The 16,656-nt window shown below is 38.2% G+C and overlaps 1 protein-coding gene across 3 annotated transcripts in view; it reads left to right on the top strand.

Annotated features, from left to right (window-relative positions):
• The first annotated feature begins 157 nt into the window (after positions 1 to 157).
• Positions 158 to 16,656, top strand: part of bard1 (BRCA1 associated RING domain 1) — a 35,672-nt gene continuing 19,173 nt past the window's right edge. The window contains exons 1-6 of one of the 3 annotated variants that reach the window (XM_085134751.1): positions 158 to 388; positions 5,069 to 5,120; positions 5,847 to 5,995; positions 6,886 to 7,970; positions 8,546 to 8,626; positions 10,854 to 11,026. In XM_085134751.1, coding sequence (XP_084990877.1) covers positions 301 to 388; positions 5,069 to 5,120; positions 5,847 to 5,995; positions 6,886 to 7,970; positions 8,546 to 8,626; positions 10,854 to 11,026 — 1,628 coding nt within the window. In that variant the 5' untranslated portion in view covers positions 158 to 300. Of the gene's footprint in view, positions 389 to 412; positions 820 to 5,063; positions 5,121 to 5,846; positions 5,996 to 6,885; positions 7,971 to 8,545; positions 8,627 to 10,853; positions 11,027 to 16,656 lie in introns of those variants that run through there. The other 2 variants (XM_085134750.1, XM_085134752.1) reach the window with 2 other exon arrangements.

The raw sequence follows: 16,656 nt of genomic DNA on the forward strand, positions 1-16,656 counted from the left end.
AGATATCATCCATAGATATACCACAAAATAATGTTCAGTCTTAACATATTTATTGGTATTCATTCATCACTGTCCATTTCACACGTCCGATTCTCAAAAAAACAAAACAAAAAAACCCTGCGTCAGGGTTTACGTCATCACCGGTATTCGCGTCGACCAATCCACTGTGGCAATGCGCTTTGCTCGCTTCCGTAAATATTTGGCGGGAGATGTAAGAAGTAAGAGAGGAAATTGTACTTGTTTTTGCTGTTTGATTAATAAAACAACAACAAAAGAGCAACACTCCTATTCTAAGAATGGATGAGCACAGTTCCGTGCAAACAGTGGACTGGAAGAAGACTAAAGAGGCGGTGGCAAACTTCCGACGGTTGCTACTTTGTTCCAAATGGTATGTAAACGTTAAGTGCAGTACAGAGTGGCAAGCTAACCCTGCGTCGTCTACGAGTACTGGAAGTCAGGCTAAACTGGGTCTTGTTTTATGTGTTTAGGTAGCAGCAAAAGTAACGAAGTGTTGTCTTACACTTAAAGCGGTACACATATGTAAACATTTACAAATATGTAAATGTTAGTTTGGTATGTTTGTTTAGTCGAACAGTGGCCTGATGCTTATAGAGAAATGCAAAGCAACGTGGAAAAAACTTAACTGTGCCTCTAGTCTTGTCCATTATCGTTAACTTTTCATTTGAAACCTCACTTTCAATTCATCCTTAATTAACACACGTGCGGCAATGCCATGAAATGTTGAAGACCTCTGTGGAGCAATGAGAAAACACCACGCAGCCTGCACTTCAACGATGAAAGCTTCCAAAATATAATCTGGTTAACCCTGTCATCACAATAAACCACAGATAATAAACCTGTAACTCGGGCTCAACAAATTACGGTATAGCGGCGATAACGCCTACAGCACCTGCCAATGAACACACTGGCAGGTTTTGCTAAGCGATCTGGCGCCGAATAAGTGACAGACAACAGCACAAAGCGTAGTAAAAACAGAGAGTGGTGTGCTGCTTAAAATTGTATTTGACTGTACTTGTAGCTGTGATGGAGTTCGGGTGATTATTTTTGCATATCGCAAGGTCCCGGTCGGACTGCCCCAGAGTGTAAGTTGCTAAACATCCAGGACTATGTGCTTTTGTTTTTATGATGGTAGTGCACTTTGTGTTAAGATTTTCAGGGTCTTCTAAAGTTCAGATTTTACACATTTGTCTCAAAAAGCATTGCAGTATGGAACGCCAGGACTGCCATAATGAATTAATTAAATACACCATTAAATAATTAATTAAATGTGTCAATAATTAATTAAAATGGGAAATAATTAATTAAATAAATAGTTATGACACATGTAATTAATTAATTATTGACACATTTAATTAATTATTTATGTATTTCACATTTTAATTAATTATTGACACATTTAATTAATTATTGACACATTTAATTAATTATTTATTGACACATTTAATTAATTATTTATGTATTTCACATTTTAATTAATTATTGACACATTTAATTAATTATTTAATGATATATTTATTTATTTCATTTTGGCAGTCCTGGCGCCTGGCTCTCATCATGAAATAATTTTATCTGTCAACCTCACCCGTCAAACGCAGGGGGCGGGGTTAACGCTGCCCATGCAGCTTCTCTAACATTTGATTGGTTGCCGTGCAAAGTAAGTCAAAACAGGTCGATCCTAGATAATCGATTGCTTGTGTAGACTTGGGGCAGCCAGGTATCCCAGAATGCATTTCAAATCACAGGCAGCAATGTTGGTGGTGTAGTTTTAAAATACCCCGTTTTTCTGTCACCAACTACACTTTTAACTGTGTTTTAGCTGCGAATGTCGCGCTGTAATCTTCACATGGGTCAGGTTGTCAACATAGAACATGTTTGCAAAGGTGCTCAGATGTTTTCAGAGATTTCAGTAGCTCTGCTAACAGTCAGCATGCAGAGTGCACCGAGGGGGTTACGTTAACCGGTTTGTTTACATATTCCACTCTCCGTGTTCCATGTGTTGCATTCGCAGATTCTCATTTTCACCGAACGATCGTCTCTTTCCACCTGGTCTTGTGTCTCTGTGCTTCTGTAACATAAAGGACGAGCTGACATTTTTCTCACGAAACCAGCGATCAGCTCAACAGGCCCTCAGTTTACCTGCATGCATCCTCCTCCTCACCTGTCAGCTGTTTAACACCTGCTGCTAATTCAAGAAACACGCCCACGTTACCTGGTGATAGTCACAGTTTAACTGGGCAGCCGGTGCTAGATATTACGCAACCTCAGCACATTTTTCTGGACAAGATAAGTAAATATAGTTTTTCCCGAGCGCAGAGCTGCTGGAGCTTGTTTCCCAACAGAGCACGAACCCACTTTATCAGCGGCTGATGTCCAATCACCGGCACACAGCTTTGAAACCTGAGCTGAGTTTTAGCTCTCAGTGTTAAACGCTGGACTTAATTCACTCAGGTTTTGTCTGTCGGGTCACGTTTACTTCGCTGTTTTATTTACAACTGAGCAAATCGGTTTGGCTGAGGTTAAAGTTACGTTTCAGAACTGCACAGTTTTACAGACGTTTAATGGTTCACTGTGTTAGACTGAACCATTCGCTTTTCTTTATCTGGTGTGTTTTGGATTTAACAGTAAATTTTGAGATTAAACTGACTTTTAAAATGTTTTTATACAAAGAGGAAAGAGAAGGCGCATTTCCACCGAGAGGAGCAGAGTTTCCAACTACATGTTCATAATGCAGACTGCAACCTGGACAGAAATATTATATCATCTGTTTTTTAATAGGTTTTCTAAGCACCAGCGATCTGTTAGAATTTTTAGAGTTTACTTAACTAAAAATAAATGAGGTTAACATATAATTTGTGTGATTTTTCTCTCTCTCTCTCTCTTTTTATTCATTTTTTTTGCTTTTTCGGTCATGTTATGTTTAACTGTCAAAGGTTTGTTACAAACTATGAAACACATGGTGCAGACTTCTGGATGTTAGAAGAAAACTAATACTGCTAATAAGGCAGGAAGGTGTCCTTTAAAACTAAACATGTTAGTAGGACTTTACATCATAGTTTATGAAATAGCACGTGTATTTCAGTAATAGCCTACTGATTTCAGTGTAGTAGTGAACAGTCACACAGCTCACGTGGGTGTTATCTGTGATACTCCTTAACTATAATTTATCCAGGTTAACTTCAGTTAACTCTGAGCGGCTGGATCGACGGAGGTCAGACAACAATTTTACATGTATGATCTTAAAACAGGACACAGCCATTATCCGTCCTGGCCTCATATCAAATGTGAACGCAGACTGAGTCTATGTTTGACGATTGCTTTATATCTAATCTTCCTCTCAAACATTTAAACAGTCTGCAGCTGAGGGAACACAAACTCAAATTGTCGGAACAGGGTTGCTCGTTTCTTGCGTTCATTTGGTAATTTATTAAATGTATAACTGTTATTCTAATCTGCTGCTGAGTCTCTTACGCTGATGAAAATGCAGAAAACACAGATCACGAACACCTGTTCAACCAATCGCTTTCATTCCACTTTGACAAACTGACGGTTCATTTACAGTGTTGCGTCAGACTGCTATATTTTTGTGTTCTTTATGCTGTAGATTTTCACGTCTCTGGAATAGTTGGCAGTATTAAGGATGCTTTTCTGTAAAATCATATTGATATGACCCGTGAATTATTCGTAGATGACAGTTAGATTAGTCAGCTGGGAAACTCTGTGTTACCTCAGAGAGCTGAAGATATCGTGGATATGCTGACCTCGCTCTGTGGTGTACAGGTCCATTTACCCTCATGATTAATATTCACAATAAAAATATTAGCCGAACATCATGAAGTCTGTATGTGTGTCATAGTTTCGAACAACCTTTGTACAGTTAAAGCCAGCAGTTACTACATGAGGAAACACCAACGTTATCTCTTTTATGCGTTTATACGCAGGTCACGCTGATTACTGAACAAAAACCCAAAGATCAGCTGTTAATCGAATTTATTTGCTCTCTCTCCTCCTTAAACATGTTTTTAATGTTAGTTATAATTCAGAATTGGCGACTGAAACACGTAGGACACATAAGAACATCAGGAAATAAAACCCTGATAAATATAACCTCAGTAAAAGAAGTCCGTGTCAGCGGGGGTTATTACAGCTGTGTACCGGGGCCTGAGCCTTTTCGGTGGTAATAACAGCTCGATTGCTTGCGAGGCGAGCGGGTCTATCCACGCTTTGCCGTGAGACTGGGCAGACATCTCCGAAATCATCGAAGCACTTTTGCAAAGAGGCTGTATCTTGAGAAACCGACCAGACACATGAAGATTAAACCACTACATTCTCGGCTAAAAAAATATTAAAACTGTATTTGGTGACACACACAAACAGGGTTTTTCAAAGTTCAGTTCTGTTAGTTTCCACATGCTGGTTGTTGTGTTCTAAAAACAATGGCCACCAGGCCAAAGCAATGGTTTTGAGTCGATCAGCGTTAACCCCGCCCCCTGAGTTTGACGGGTGAGGTTGACAGATAAAATTATTTCATGATGAGAGCCAGGCGCCAGGACTGCCAAAATGAAATAAATAAATATATCATTAAATAATTAATTAAATGTGTCAATAATTAATTAAAATGTGAAATACATAAATAATTAATTAAATGTGTCAATAAATAATTAATTAAATGTGTCAATAATTAATTAAATGTGTCAATAATTAATTAAAATGTGAAATACATAAATAATTAATTAAATGTGTCAATAATTAATTAATTACATGTGTCATAACTATTTATTTAATTAATTATTTCCCATTTTAATTAATTATTGACACATTTAATTAATTATTTAATGGTGTATTTAATTAATTCATTATGGCAGTCCTGGCGTTCCATATTGCAGCACCCTGCATTCCTAAAAAGGCTATTGTAAAGGCACTTATGCAAACTTGCCTTACGTTTTTTTTAATCCCACTTTAAATTAATTTGTGGGTCTTGGGGGTATACAACCGATGTCCAACTGACTACTTTTCTGTCTGTTTTGTTCTCTTTTTCCCCCCAGTTCAGATTTGATGAAGGAACCTGTTTGCTTAGGTTTATGTGAGCATATGCTGTGCAGGTAATGTATGAACTTAAGTGTATTCTAACCAATTAAACACCAATAGGACACCAATAGACAGCTTTAGCTAATAAGACTAATGGGTCAATTTCATTTGGTACACCTAAATGGTTTTTAACACCTGTAGTATGTTTTGCCTTCATCACAGATTACAATGTGAGCATAGTCTTGCCTCCCCTCTCAGATACTATAGTGCTTTTCACACATGCACTGTAGCCTTGAAGTTTTAGACGTCAGTTATTCGAGTTAGTGGACAAAACACACATATCCAAAGCAGCTGGATTTTCCACAGTTTAAGCTGGCAGGTGCCCAATACAAAAACCTATGTGATGATGGTTTATGCCACTGTGCGAATAATGCAGGTAGTAGTCTGGTGCCTTTATTGCTAGTGAGTGGGCATAATGTGTTCCCTCCTTCATGCTAACACAAAAAGTATTTCAAGTAGTTCCAGTCCATCTCAAACAGGCTTTTTTTTTTCTGTGTGGTACATGTTGGAAAGTTGAAATGTCGACAATATCCCAACCTAATTCCCCTGAAATTGTCTGGAGCAGATGTGTGAAAGTGGCTACTGAGTGAATTAATGTCTGCATGCTTAAACAACAGCCTGGATTTTGATTCTTCTCTTCATGACTGGATGTTCTTTAAAAGTGAAGGAATAACCACTCTGTATTTCTTCTTACTGAGCTGTAGTGTGGACTCCTAATATGGGATATATTTATTCCTCAGGTCCTGTGCTGGGCCACGTGCAGGAGATGGCTGTGTGGTGTGTCACAGCCCTGCGTGGGTGAAGGACATCCAAATCAACAGGCAGCTCAGCAGCATCATAGAACTCTTCTGTGGCTTAGAGTCCCTGCTCACTCCTATTAAAAATCCAGGTAGAGGGAAGCTATATATAAAAATATAGCAGGCTAGAAGCATAATTGACAATTTATCTTTCGAAATCCATGTGTTTGGTTCGTTATCTTTCTCACCACGCTCATCCTTCCACACCCCCCTCTATCACTTGTTGACTGAAATGTTCAAACATTTTTCTCCACTAATCTGATCTCTGATTGACAGGGTTAGTGGCTTGTTCCTTTGGTTTATTATATTTATTGCCCATCTGGCATCCACGTAATGGCACTAATTATGCAGTGCAATTATCCATGTTAGTGTTTAGTTTGCAAGTAGATCTCAGCTTTGAAGAAGAATTTCAGAAGGGCTTTCAAAGCCATGTAGTTAATATGGGAACAAATCTACACTTTGTTGTCAGTGTTCACGAAAACAACTAAAGATGTAGAAAGCAAACGAGGTGCTCCACCATGTCTTTCATATGTTAGCATTATTATTTCACTACACCTAATAAGCTGTGCAGTTTCTGTTTATGAGGGATTTTTTTCTGCTATTTTTTTTCTTTTGCTTTCTTGCATTTTATTAGGATCCCATTAGCAGTAGCGTTAGTGTTTGCTATTTTACCTTGAGCCCTTTATTCATTAATATGTGTATGTTTATGTACTCGTATGTAACCACTGTAACACTCTAAACGACCAGCCTTGAAATGCAACTAATACTGAAGTTCAATTAAAAGAAAGCATGGAAAAAAGGTCACCATCAAACCACCCCAAATTATACATTAAGAACAGTTCCTCAAAGATTAATGTTAAACTTTCAAGATTTCAGTATATAAATTATTCTTAATTAGCTTGAATAGTTCCATGTGATAATTTTGTTAACACTGTGTTTTCACATATATTTCTTTTTTTTTGTTTTTCATACTTCATTGTAGACTCATCTGTGGCTGAGATTCAGCCTGATGGCCCTGTACTTAAAAACAACAAGAAGAATTTTAAAATCTGGTTCAGTCCCCGCAGCCGCAAGGTACGCTGCACAGTCGAAAAGGCTGCAGAGATCGCCGTACCGGACACCAGGTCTCCTGGAGAAACATCTGCAGCACAGCAAGACACCCTCACTGCTCAATGCCAGGACCTGTCAGTTTTCAATTTCACCTCGTCCTCCCAAGACTCCGGCTCCTCTTCTTCTCAAAGATTCAATGGTGAAACAAAAAACAACAGGAAGAAGAGGTCAACTAAGAAAAATGCTACCAGCAGGAATGTGCCGGTGCAAGGAGCCACCAGAACCACACGAAAACGGACGAAGCAAAATCTGAAGAAGAAAAGGTTGGAAGCCATAAACCAGCAATGGGGCATCTCAGAAGAGGCTCATCTCTCTGAAAATGAGCAGGTGTGTGCTGATGGAGCAAGAAGGTCCAGTAAAAGGGTTTCTTTCCTAAGCCCTGTTGTCACTTCTGATGGGCCTCAGCCTGAGATGGCACAGCGGAGCACTGACAAACTCAGTCCTGCCAGGAGCACAGTGAGAGAGAGTCTCTCAGAAGGCAGCGAGACTGTACTGAATTGCCAAACTGAACTTGTTCAACCCTTGCCGGAAAGTGCCTTTCAGCATGACCAGCTATCTGCAGATGTACCCAAATCAAATGATAACCCCAAAAATCACAAGAACGTGTCTCCTTCTGAGCATTCCTCAAAAAGATCTAGGACCGAAGACAGAAACAGCACTTTGGACAACACTCCAAAAAGACCAAGACCTTCTCCAGGCAGAAGGGGGAGAAAATCATTGAGTCCGATCTCTCCAGTTGTGCTAAATCCTCCATCTCCGACTACCCCTAAGAGCACCAGAAAGTTCAGAAAAGAGGGCAGAGTCAGCCCCTCTGTTCAAGCCAGCCCCTCCACAGAAAGTTACAAGAGATCTTCCTGTTTTAATGGTGCCTCTGTTGGACGGTCCAGTCCAGGAAGCCCTGCAGTTATGAAGAGGAACCACAAGGGAGAGACCCTGCTTCATCTAGCTGCAATCAAGGTCATAAAGTGTTGGCATGATTCACTTTATTTACTCAATTTTCTGTTATACTCTAGGTGTGAAAATATCTGCAGGAGACTGCAAGAATAAAATCTGTGCACAGTGTTCCTAAAAAATGAGATATTAAAATGGTAAACAATTATAATTTCATTCATTTTAGCTCAGTAATGCTGTTCTTGGGTTAGGACATTTTGCAGAAATAAAAATCATGAAAATTAGTGAGTGTAAGGAGCAAACCTGGCATTTCCTGTTTATTTTTTCTTCTTTAAAAAAATAAACAATTACAGATATATAATTAAATATTCTCCCTTACTGTGGAGTTGAACATATTTGGCTGTATTAGATCAGGCAGCCATATTCCACTCTATTGAGACTAAACTGTCTTACAGTAATCCTTGTAAACATAGCTGTAATCCTTCCCTGGATCCCAGACAAAGCAATCAATGGCCCACTGTTGAGTGATTGATAAACCAGAGAGCTTTGGTTTACTGAGATCAGCTGCTGTGTTTAAAGGTTTGCATTTACAGGTCTGTAGTTCTGACCCCAGGTTTGTTGTTATCTTTTGGTCTTTGCAGGGAGATGTAGAGGCTGTCAAGGATCTTCTGGACCAGGGGGCTGACCCCAATCTAAAAGATAATGCGGGGTGGACACCTCTGGTAGGTGATGAATTTGTTAGTCTCATTTGTTGTTACACTGTTTCTTCAGCAATGTAGCATTTGTTTGCACACAATCGTGTTTTGTTTTTTTAACTTATTTTGATGACAAATAATTGGTGTCACTACAGTGACTTTTTCCACATAGGTTTTCGTATAGACTTTAACGTTACTTCTATAATGTTTGCTACTTATTATTATTATTATTAAAGCTAAATATTTGGATTTCTTCCTCCTTGGTTACTCATATTTCTACTATATGAATGGCCCTCTTTTGCTATCTCTATTTTCTGTTTGTTTTTAAACTCATTTTTTAAAATGTAAGCATCTGCACTGTTTGTGTGACTGGGATAATAAGGGCCAGATTTACTAAGCAGGGCAAATTGGCACTAGTTTGCAATCAGAGAAAAGCACAGATAGGAGTGGAAATTTCAGATGGTGATGTTAAACAATGCATAAATTTATGATCAAAAGCACAGTGAGTTCATTATAATAATAATAATCGGAAGTCTACCAAGAGCAGTGCAAATTGGCATGGAGTCACAAACAACCAGACCTGATAAGGTTACAAGTAATCTAGTAACAGCACAAGCACAGCTTGTTAATTGAATCAAACATAATACAAGAAAAGTTTTTAGCTTCTATGGATTTGTTTCTTTCAGGAAACACCAGCCCAGTGTAAGGAGAATGTGGTTGTAAAAGTCACAAAAAATGACAACAACCAGCCTCTGGAACAAAACTCTGATTAAGATTAAATAAGGGGGGAGGCACTTTTGCAGAAGTTTAATTTTTTTTTTATGTCAAACTCTGAAATCTGGTGAAACATTGTGCAGACACTAAATTGGAAATTTAAATATCATTAACCTGAAGATTTCTTTTGTTTTTAGTGTGCTTATGAGATGAAGCTATGCGACACTTGAAAGTAAAGCCCTGCATGACTTCAGGAATGGGTCCAGATTCCAAATGGCAGGGTGGCAGACCTTTTGTTGCTGCCAATATTGCATTAGTTCCTCTACCAGGGTTGACTTTTTCATCCTTCAAGATAGAAGAATATAGTTCTTTGAAAAGTAATATGTTCTGATGACACAAGGGGCTATTTTTGTGGTGGTACCTCCTCAGCAACAATCACAGGCATGTTATTTTATCAGTTTAACCTCAAGTTGCTGCCACATGATAAGCTGGAAACGCCTCGACAGCTGCTCGAGACTGTGTGTTTGCATCTTTATTGCAGCACTTTATGTCAAGATGTTCCACTCAAACTTGAGTTTTCAATTTGAGTTTTGACAGTTCTCAGCTGATCATTCAAATGCCTACCAGTAAGCTTAATGCTAAAAATATTCAAATTTGTGTGTTTGTATATATGTGGGAAGGTTGGTAGCTATAAGCCTTGATATGCTACAGCCACCATTGTTAGCACCATTGTAGTTTTTAACCTAGCCAATTGTAGAGCCAGAGCATTTCAGCTTGTTACATGTTTCTCTCTGTATTTGTGAAGTTTAGAACAAACAAAATGAAGCCGATTTCAGCATGCAGTTTACGAATCCATGGATTTGGTTCCAAACTGGGTGTAAAATAAACATTTGTCCAGATGGCCAGTACTACAAAACTTGGAAGTGTCCCAGCAATACATGAAACAGTTGTCACAAATAAGAGGCATGTTTTCATTTCTAGTCCCTGATGATGATGATGATGATGATGATGATTAAAATGATGATAGATGATGTATATTCTTCTTAATATTTGCTCATTCAGGTGGCAAATCATTTTTACAGTCATTGAGGAGAAATAACAGCACAGCCCTTGGCTTAATAGCTTAGACTACCTGACCAAAATAAAAATAAACTGGAACAAAAAGCCAGTTTCTTAATAAATGCCTTAGCTGCTCAAGTTATTTAAAGCATAATGCTGTGTTTAATCACTCTGCAGTTGTTTGAGTGTGTCTTAATTGCATTTCTGGTGAAATTCTCAGCCTGAACTTTAACTTTGTCAAATTAATCCTTTGCAAAGGCGAAGACTTAAAAACAGACGAACATTAAGGCACACCTCTTCTTAATTTTAGAAAGCAGAAAACTGGGGCAGGACATATTTATGCATACTTCCCAGATGCTATTACTCAGCAAGACTTATTTTGCTTAAAAAAGAAAATGCTTTATTACACTGTAAGATCTGAGGCATATTGTCAGATCGAAAAGAAGCAGTATAACTTTTGAGCTTTACTACTTTGTTTCAGCATGAAGCTTGTAACCTGGGTCATCTGGCAGTTGTGGAACTACTGGTCTCAATGGGAGCCCTTTTGAACACGCCTGGGTATGAGAACGACTCCCCACTACACGATGCTGTCAGGAATGGACATTCATCTATTGTAAAACTACTATTGCAGCTTGGCGCCTCACAGAACGTATTGTAAGTTGCTTTAAGTGTTTCACAATACTGCGTTTTCATTTGGGTGTCCATTGTTACATTGACTTTGTTTTATTACACTGCAACTATGGTTGTACTTTTAGAAAGTTTTTTTTTTATACTTTATACCACACAAACAGTGGTGACTATAAATGATGAGGCCTCTACATCTAATGTGGGTCAGCGCTTCAGTCCTCTTGCAGCACAAGAGAAACTGAAAGTAGATTATTTTGTGCAACACTGTTTTTTGTAACAGTGTTTTAAGTTCTGACCTAAAGGCCCAATGAAAAGCAGTGGAGCTCAAAATCTCACTTTTATTTAAGTGCCATGAATGAGTGAAAACTAAAGCCCCACAGTTGTGAGGACTTTTTATTTTTTGTTGAATTCTTTTTCAGTGGCCCGAAGGTTTGACATGAAAACAAGAGTTTCTAGTCTTGTCTTCAAAGCCAAACTTTTAACCTCATATTTAAACACATTTTGGCCACTTTTTAACTGCATTTACAACAAGATGGAAGTTATTTTTTAAACTCTTATTGGCAGCAGTGTCCTCTAGAGTAGTTGTGAAACCTCCTAATGGTCCCTCCTAATGTATCGTAGAGCCAGTGCACAGTGTGTGTTACCTGTTGAAGGTATGTAATAAAATTAAGTTGAATTAATATTAAAATAAAATAAAAAATAGACTGCTCTTAAAAAAGGAGCACTCAATTATTCATAGTATAACCTAAAGTTGGTTAAACTTCAGAGCAATTCATCTTAATCAAGTTAGGAAGCATTAAGAGTGTGGAGATGTCATTGCAGTGGTGAATATTTAGATATTTTGCTGCCTGTAGCATTATCCGGCATGACCAGTTTGGTAGTGGATCAGTAATGGTCTGGGAAGGCATATCCTTGGTGAATGCCAGTTGAGTAGCACGGTCCGGAGTCGTGAGCACAGGTCCCACTAAAGGACGTCAGCACTTCATTCCATGTTTATGCAGTCTGTTTTTTGACAGTTTGGTCAGAAACATGTATAAAAGTAGCCAGCTGGAGGTTATTTTGCAGAACTGTGGCATTGCTCCTCATTTTCCTCCTTGCACAAAGGAGCAGATACTCATATGGCTGCTGATTTGTGCCTCACTGTAGTCTTTTCCAGCTCTCCTCATGTAATGGGCCACATCTCCTCCATACACTTGACAATATGCTGGCAGACACAGCAGACCTTCTTGGGATGGCTCATGTGGACGTGCCATCTTGAAGTAGATAGAGTTCCTGTGCAACATGAATGGGCTGCAGGTACCATCGAATGCTACCACTAGTGAAAGAACACTAGCAAAACGCAAAACTAGAGAAAAGTCAGTCAGGAGGGATAAGAGAAGAGCAATGATTTATGCCACAACCTACAAAATCATTCCCTTTTTCCCTTCTCGCCTCTCCTGTGGATCCCTTGTCGTGTTCATTTGCACCAAAGCAGATCATATGGATTCACAGTGATTAATGCATCCTAACTGGACAGAAGAAGTTGAACTAACTTTGTGTTAAACTGTGACATTCATTTTGTTAAAAGTGAACTACAGTCCTAATTTAATTGTTGATGATGACTAAAACAATTTAGGCAAATATTATTTACGATATGCTTTTTTTTTTTTTTTTTTGTGAATGGATAAAGAAAAAAAGTTAGAGAATCAATGCCTTTGACAAATTAAATCACAGCTATATAGTGTTCCTGGACAGAGACATCATCTTTTGATGGTATGATCTCTCATTGAACATACACACACACACACACACACTACTGAAGCATAAATCTCAAAAGAAACAGAACATTTACACCAAGTTAATATTTACTGCATGCCTATTGTGTTTCCTGGCATTACATCATTGTGGTGTTTCTGTCTTACTGGACCACTGCTTTTTTTTTTTTTTTTCCCCTCCCCCACTTCCTCAATAAATTTTCAAAGACTTGTTTCTCAGTCATCATACAAGACATTCAGCTTTTTGGGAGTTACATAGTACATAGGTGGACAGATGTAAAATTCAGTGCTGATTGTTTGTTAATCAGTTGATGCCATATGAGCTTTTCTGGCTTGTGAAAGTACATTGTCAATAATGAGGAAGGGAACTGACTAATCCTTATGATGACTAATTAATCAGACTCGGTACTTTGATCAGATGATCAGCTCTTTTACAGTCTTATAATCAATGAATACCTATCATACTTTGTTTGTTTGTTTTTGTCTCATAACTTTGATTTACATTTGTTCTTTTTTGCCTTATTACTTGTCTGCAAGGCAAAACGGGCACGGATATTCTGTGAGGTTTTAGGTTTATTTTTTGAATGTCAGTACAAATGTAATTGTTTTCAGGTCAGCAAGCAGGTTACCACAATAACTGAAAGCACCCTCAGCATACTTGAATGTAATTCTAGGAACATTTAAAAGATCTGCACCTGATGACCTGAGAGGTGTGATTGGGTTATAAACAGTGAGCCATTCACAGATGTGCTGGGGGGCAAACCATCGAAAGCTTTGTGAACTAATAAAAGGATTTTAAGAGTATTCCTTTATTGTACTGTGAGCCAGTGAAGTGAATTCAGTACTGGGGTAATATGGTCAAATTTCCTCTTACCTGGAAGGCCTCTGAGTAACCAACTGAATCATAAAGCCAGAATTAAAATGTCACGATTACCAGTGTCGTAGGCAGCTGTGAGATCAAGCAAGACTAAGAAAGAAACTCTGAGTCACTGTTAATCTCCATGTCATTAACTTTAGTACGAGGGTTTCTGTGATCCCTGATTGGTTCTTTAAATAAAGACTGTAAGTTGAAAGGTTTTATTTAAGAGTTGTTTTTTGTTTTTTTTTAATTAATATAATAGTTTACAACCTCAAGATGTTTGGACTTCTCGGATAAAGAAAATGTAAGCCTTTGTTCTACTGGTCTGATCTCTGTATTGCAGTGTAATTAAACAGGCACTTCAGTGTTAAATAATAATGCAGGCCTACATTAGACAATAAGTGAATCCATGAAGCCATGTTGGCATTGGCATCCAGAAACTGTTATCAATATTCATTCCTATTCAGGATCCGAGATCAATACAGTTCCTGTCCTAGCTTCTCTTCCCTACCATGCAGAATCACACACATGCACAGAGGACACAAGCTAAGACATCTGCCAGTGCAGTCCCTAATGGACTGACTGGCACACAGCTCGGGGTTTAGAGGCACAGATTTTGCAGATCTTCGTTTTTCCTCCGTTGATGTTTGTGTGCAAGTAGAGCTTGAATGATTCAGCTGCATTTTGTTGTTGTTTAGTCACAGTTCTATAAATCACTTGGTGCCAGACTCCACTTTATATCTAGCTCAACTTTTGATTAATCTGACTGAAGTCTGAAATGCTGAAGGAAGTCTTAAAAGAGACAAACTATCAATTGAGTACCTTTTAATATATTCAAGCGATATCTGCTTTGTCACAACATGTATTTTCTGAGATCGCTTTAAAGTATGAGCTTCTAAATGTATACCAGGGCAGGACATCTGTACACTTAAGAGGAGGCCTGAAGAATTTTGCTTAGCATACAATAAGCTTTTAGATTTCACTGTTTATGTTTAGGTCAATGCAGTGTGAAAATAAATTTGTACTAATGAGACATGGGCAGCAAGGTACCCGATATATTTAAATTGACTAAGTCGTAATGACCACATTAAGCCGGAAGCACTGAATCCATACAGACATTAATTAACATCACCTAGAAGCCTTGTACTAACATGCCATTGGGTATAATTAAATACACAGGTGTACGACAAACTAGCAATGACATTCATCAAATGCTAGTAATTAGTCATTACATCACTCTTTGTCACGCTTTACACTTACTATTATAGGATATAGTATGTATGTGTATGTATGTATCCATACAGTTTATATACTGACTTTTTTTTGGTTTTATACAGATTGTTGTGATTTTAATATAGCTAAATTAAAGTTAATTAAAATTAATCATATTAATGTTGTTTAGATATTTTGCACTGAAATTATGATGCAGGTGCACAAGTATGGTGATGTTCGTATCGGCAAACCAAAAACTGGTGGTTATAAATCATTAAGGACTACAGTAATACACCAGTCAGAAAAGTCAGGAAGATAGCAAACAATGTAAAGAATGCAGGTCACAGTGTTCCAAAAACAGCTTTTCAGCCGTTTTAATGGGACGGAAGGTAATTCATCATTTTTGTTAGCCCTCAAGGAGACTGATTTGGTGAGTTGAACTAAGTGTGAAAAGAAGCGTTGCTTGTTTACAAGAAGACCTCAGAGGGCACCTTTGACATGACAGCTTCCAGTTAATGGATGTCATTTTCTTGCTCTTTGAAATGTACTCCATAATGCATAGTCTTTTCAGTGGCATTCTCTTGTCATAACAAAGTGCATTGCTCCGATACTGTTTTGGCTTTTATGCACTGGACTATCGTTTTTGTGCAGTCACAAAGTTTGAAATATTGTTAGCAGTTTGAAGAAGGGTCTAGCTAAGAGCATCAAGAAAACTCTTAAAGCTGTACTCGACATTATTTGTGATTATGGTTTGGTGTTAATCAAGGGCATTTGCAAAAAATAAAATAAAATCACAGTGTGGTACTTTTAAAAAGTTAAGTGAAAGTGTTTGGGAAGTCTAACATAGCAGTGTTGGCTGTAAGGTGATCTTAGCATCAGGACAAATTTCAAAGATGGAAATTTAACTAATTATCTTGGATTTGAAAAAAAAAAAAATACTGCCTCTTCATTTCACTCTTCATACTTGCTGCTAATGTGATTTTGGGCAGAAATGGTTTAAACTGTATAGAAACTGTAGATACCAAGTAAGGCTTTTAAGGTTTATATCAAGAAGTAGATGGGTTAAAAAGCTTTTATCAGTGTTTGTGTTGTTTTACCAAAATGGAGTTAGGAATGAAAAATGTGTTTTGTAGAAAGGCTCAGAATGTCAGGGATGAACCATTTGTAGCATGCAACGCATTTTATGTATTCAGCTCATAAATGAAAAATGGTTGCTGTGGTTGAAAGGATCCACTTTAACTTGAAACTTTCTAGGATAACCTACCACTATACCTGTGACTATATTAGATAGTCACAGGTATAGAGGACGCCTACTAGAACCACCATCACCTTCCACCCACTTGTGTGCTTGAGCAGCGGCCTGTGGAAGAGTATTTGTGACTTTACCTCCTTCTCTACTTTTTGTTTTATTTGTAGATATTCTTCTCACGTGCTGCTGCTTAAACCAGCTTGTGTGTGTGCGTATGTTTAAGTGTCAGGGACATTTTATGTTTGTTTGTATTTGTGTGCATATGGAGCTGGGGGTATGAATCCAAATGAAATATTTTATGGACCAGTGGACCTATTAATTGTCCCCCAGGTGTTATCTTTGCTGACGCCTAATCTTTTAGAGACGACCTGCTGGGCTTGGTTCTTCTTTGTCTCCTTTCCTCCTCCTGTGCCTTTCGTGATTCCTTTCTCTGCCCCCCTTCTCATCAAGGTGACCCAAGTCTTGTTTCATGCAGATTTCCTCATACGTAAAGACGCATACTTTAAAGCTGTCCCCTTTGTAACCAAGGGAGGCTGTTTCATCGTCTTTGAGTCTCTGCACATAATAGTGCTTTTTGAGATGC

The sequence above is a fragment of the Neolamprologus multifasciatus genome, chromosome 16 (assembly GCF_963576455.1).
Source record: "Neolamprologus multifasciatus chromosome 16, fNeoMul1.2, whole genome shotgun sequence".
NCBI classification, from domain to species: domain Eukaryota; kingdom Metazoa; phylum Chordata; class Actinopteri; order Cichliformes; family Cichlidae; genus Neolamprologus; species Neolamprologus multifasciatus.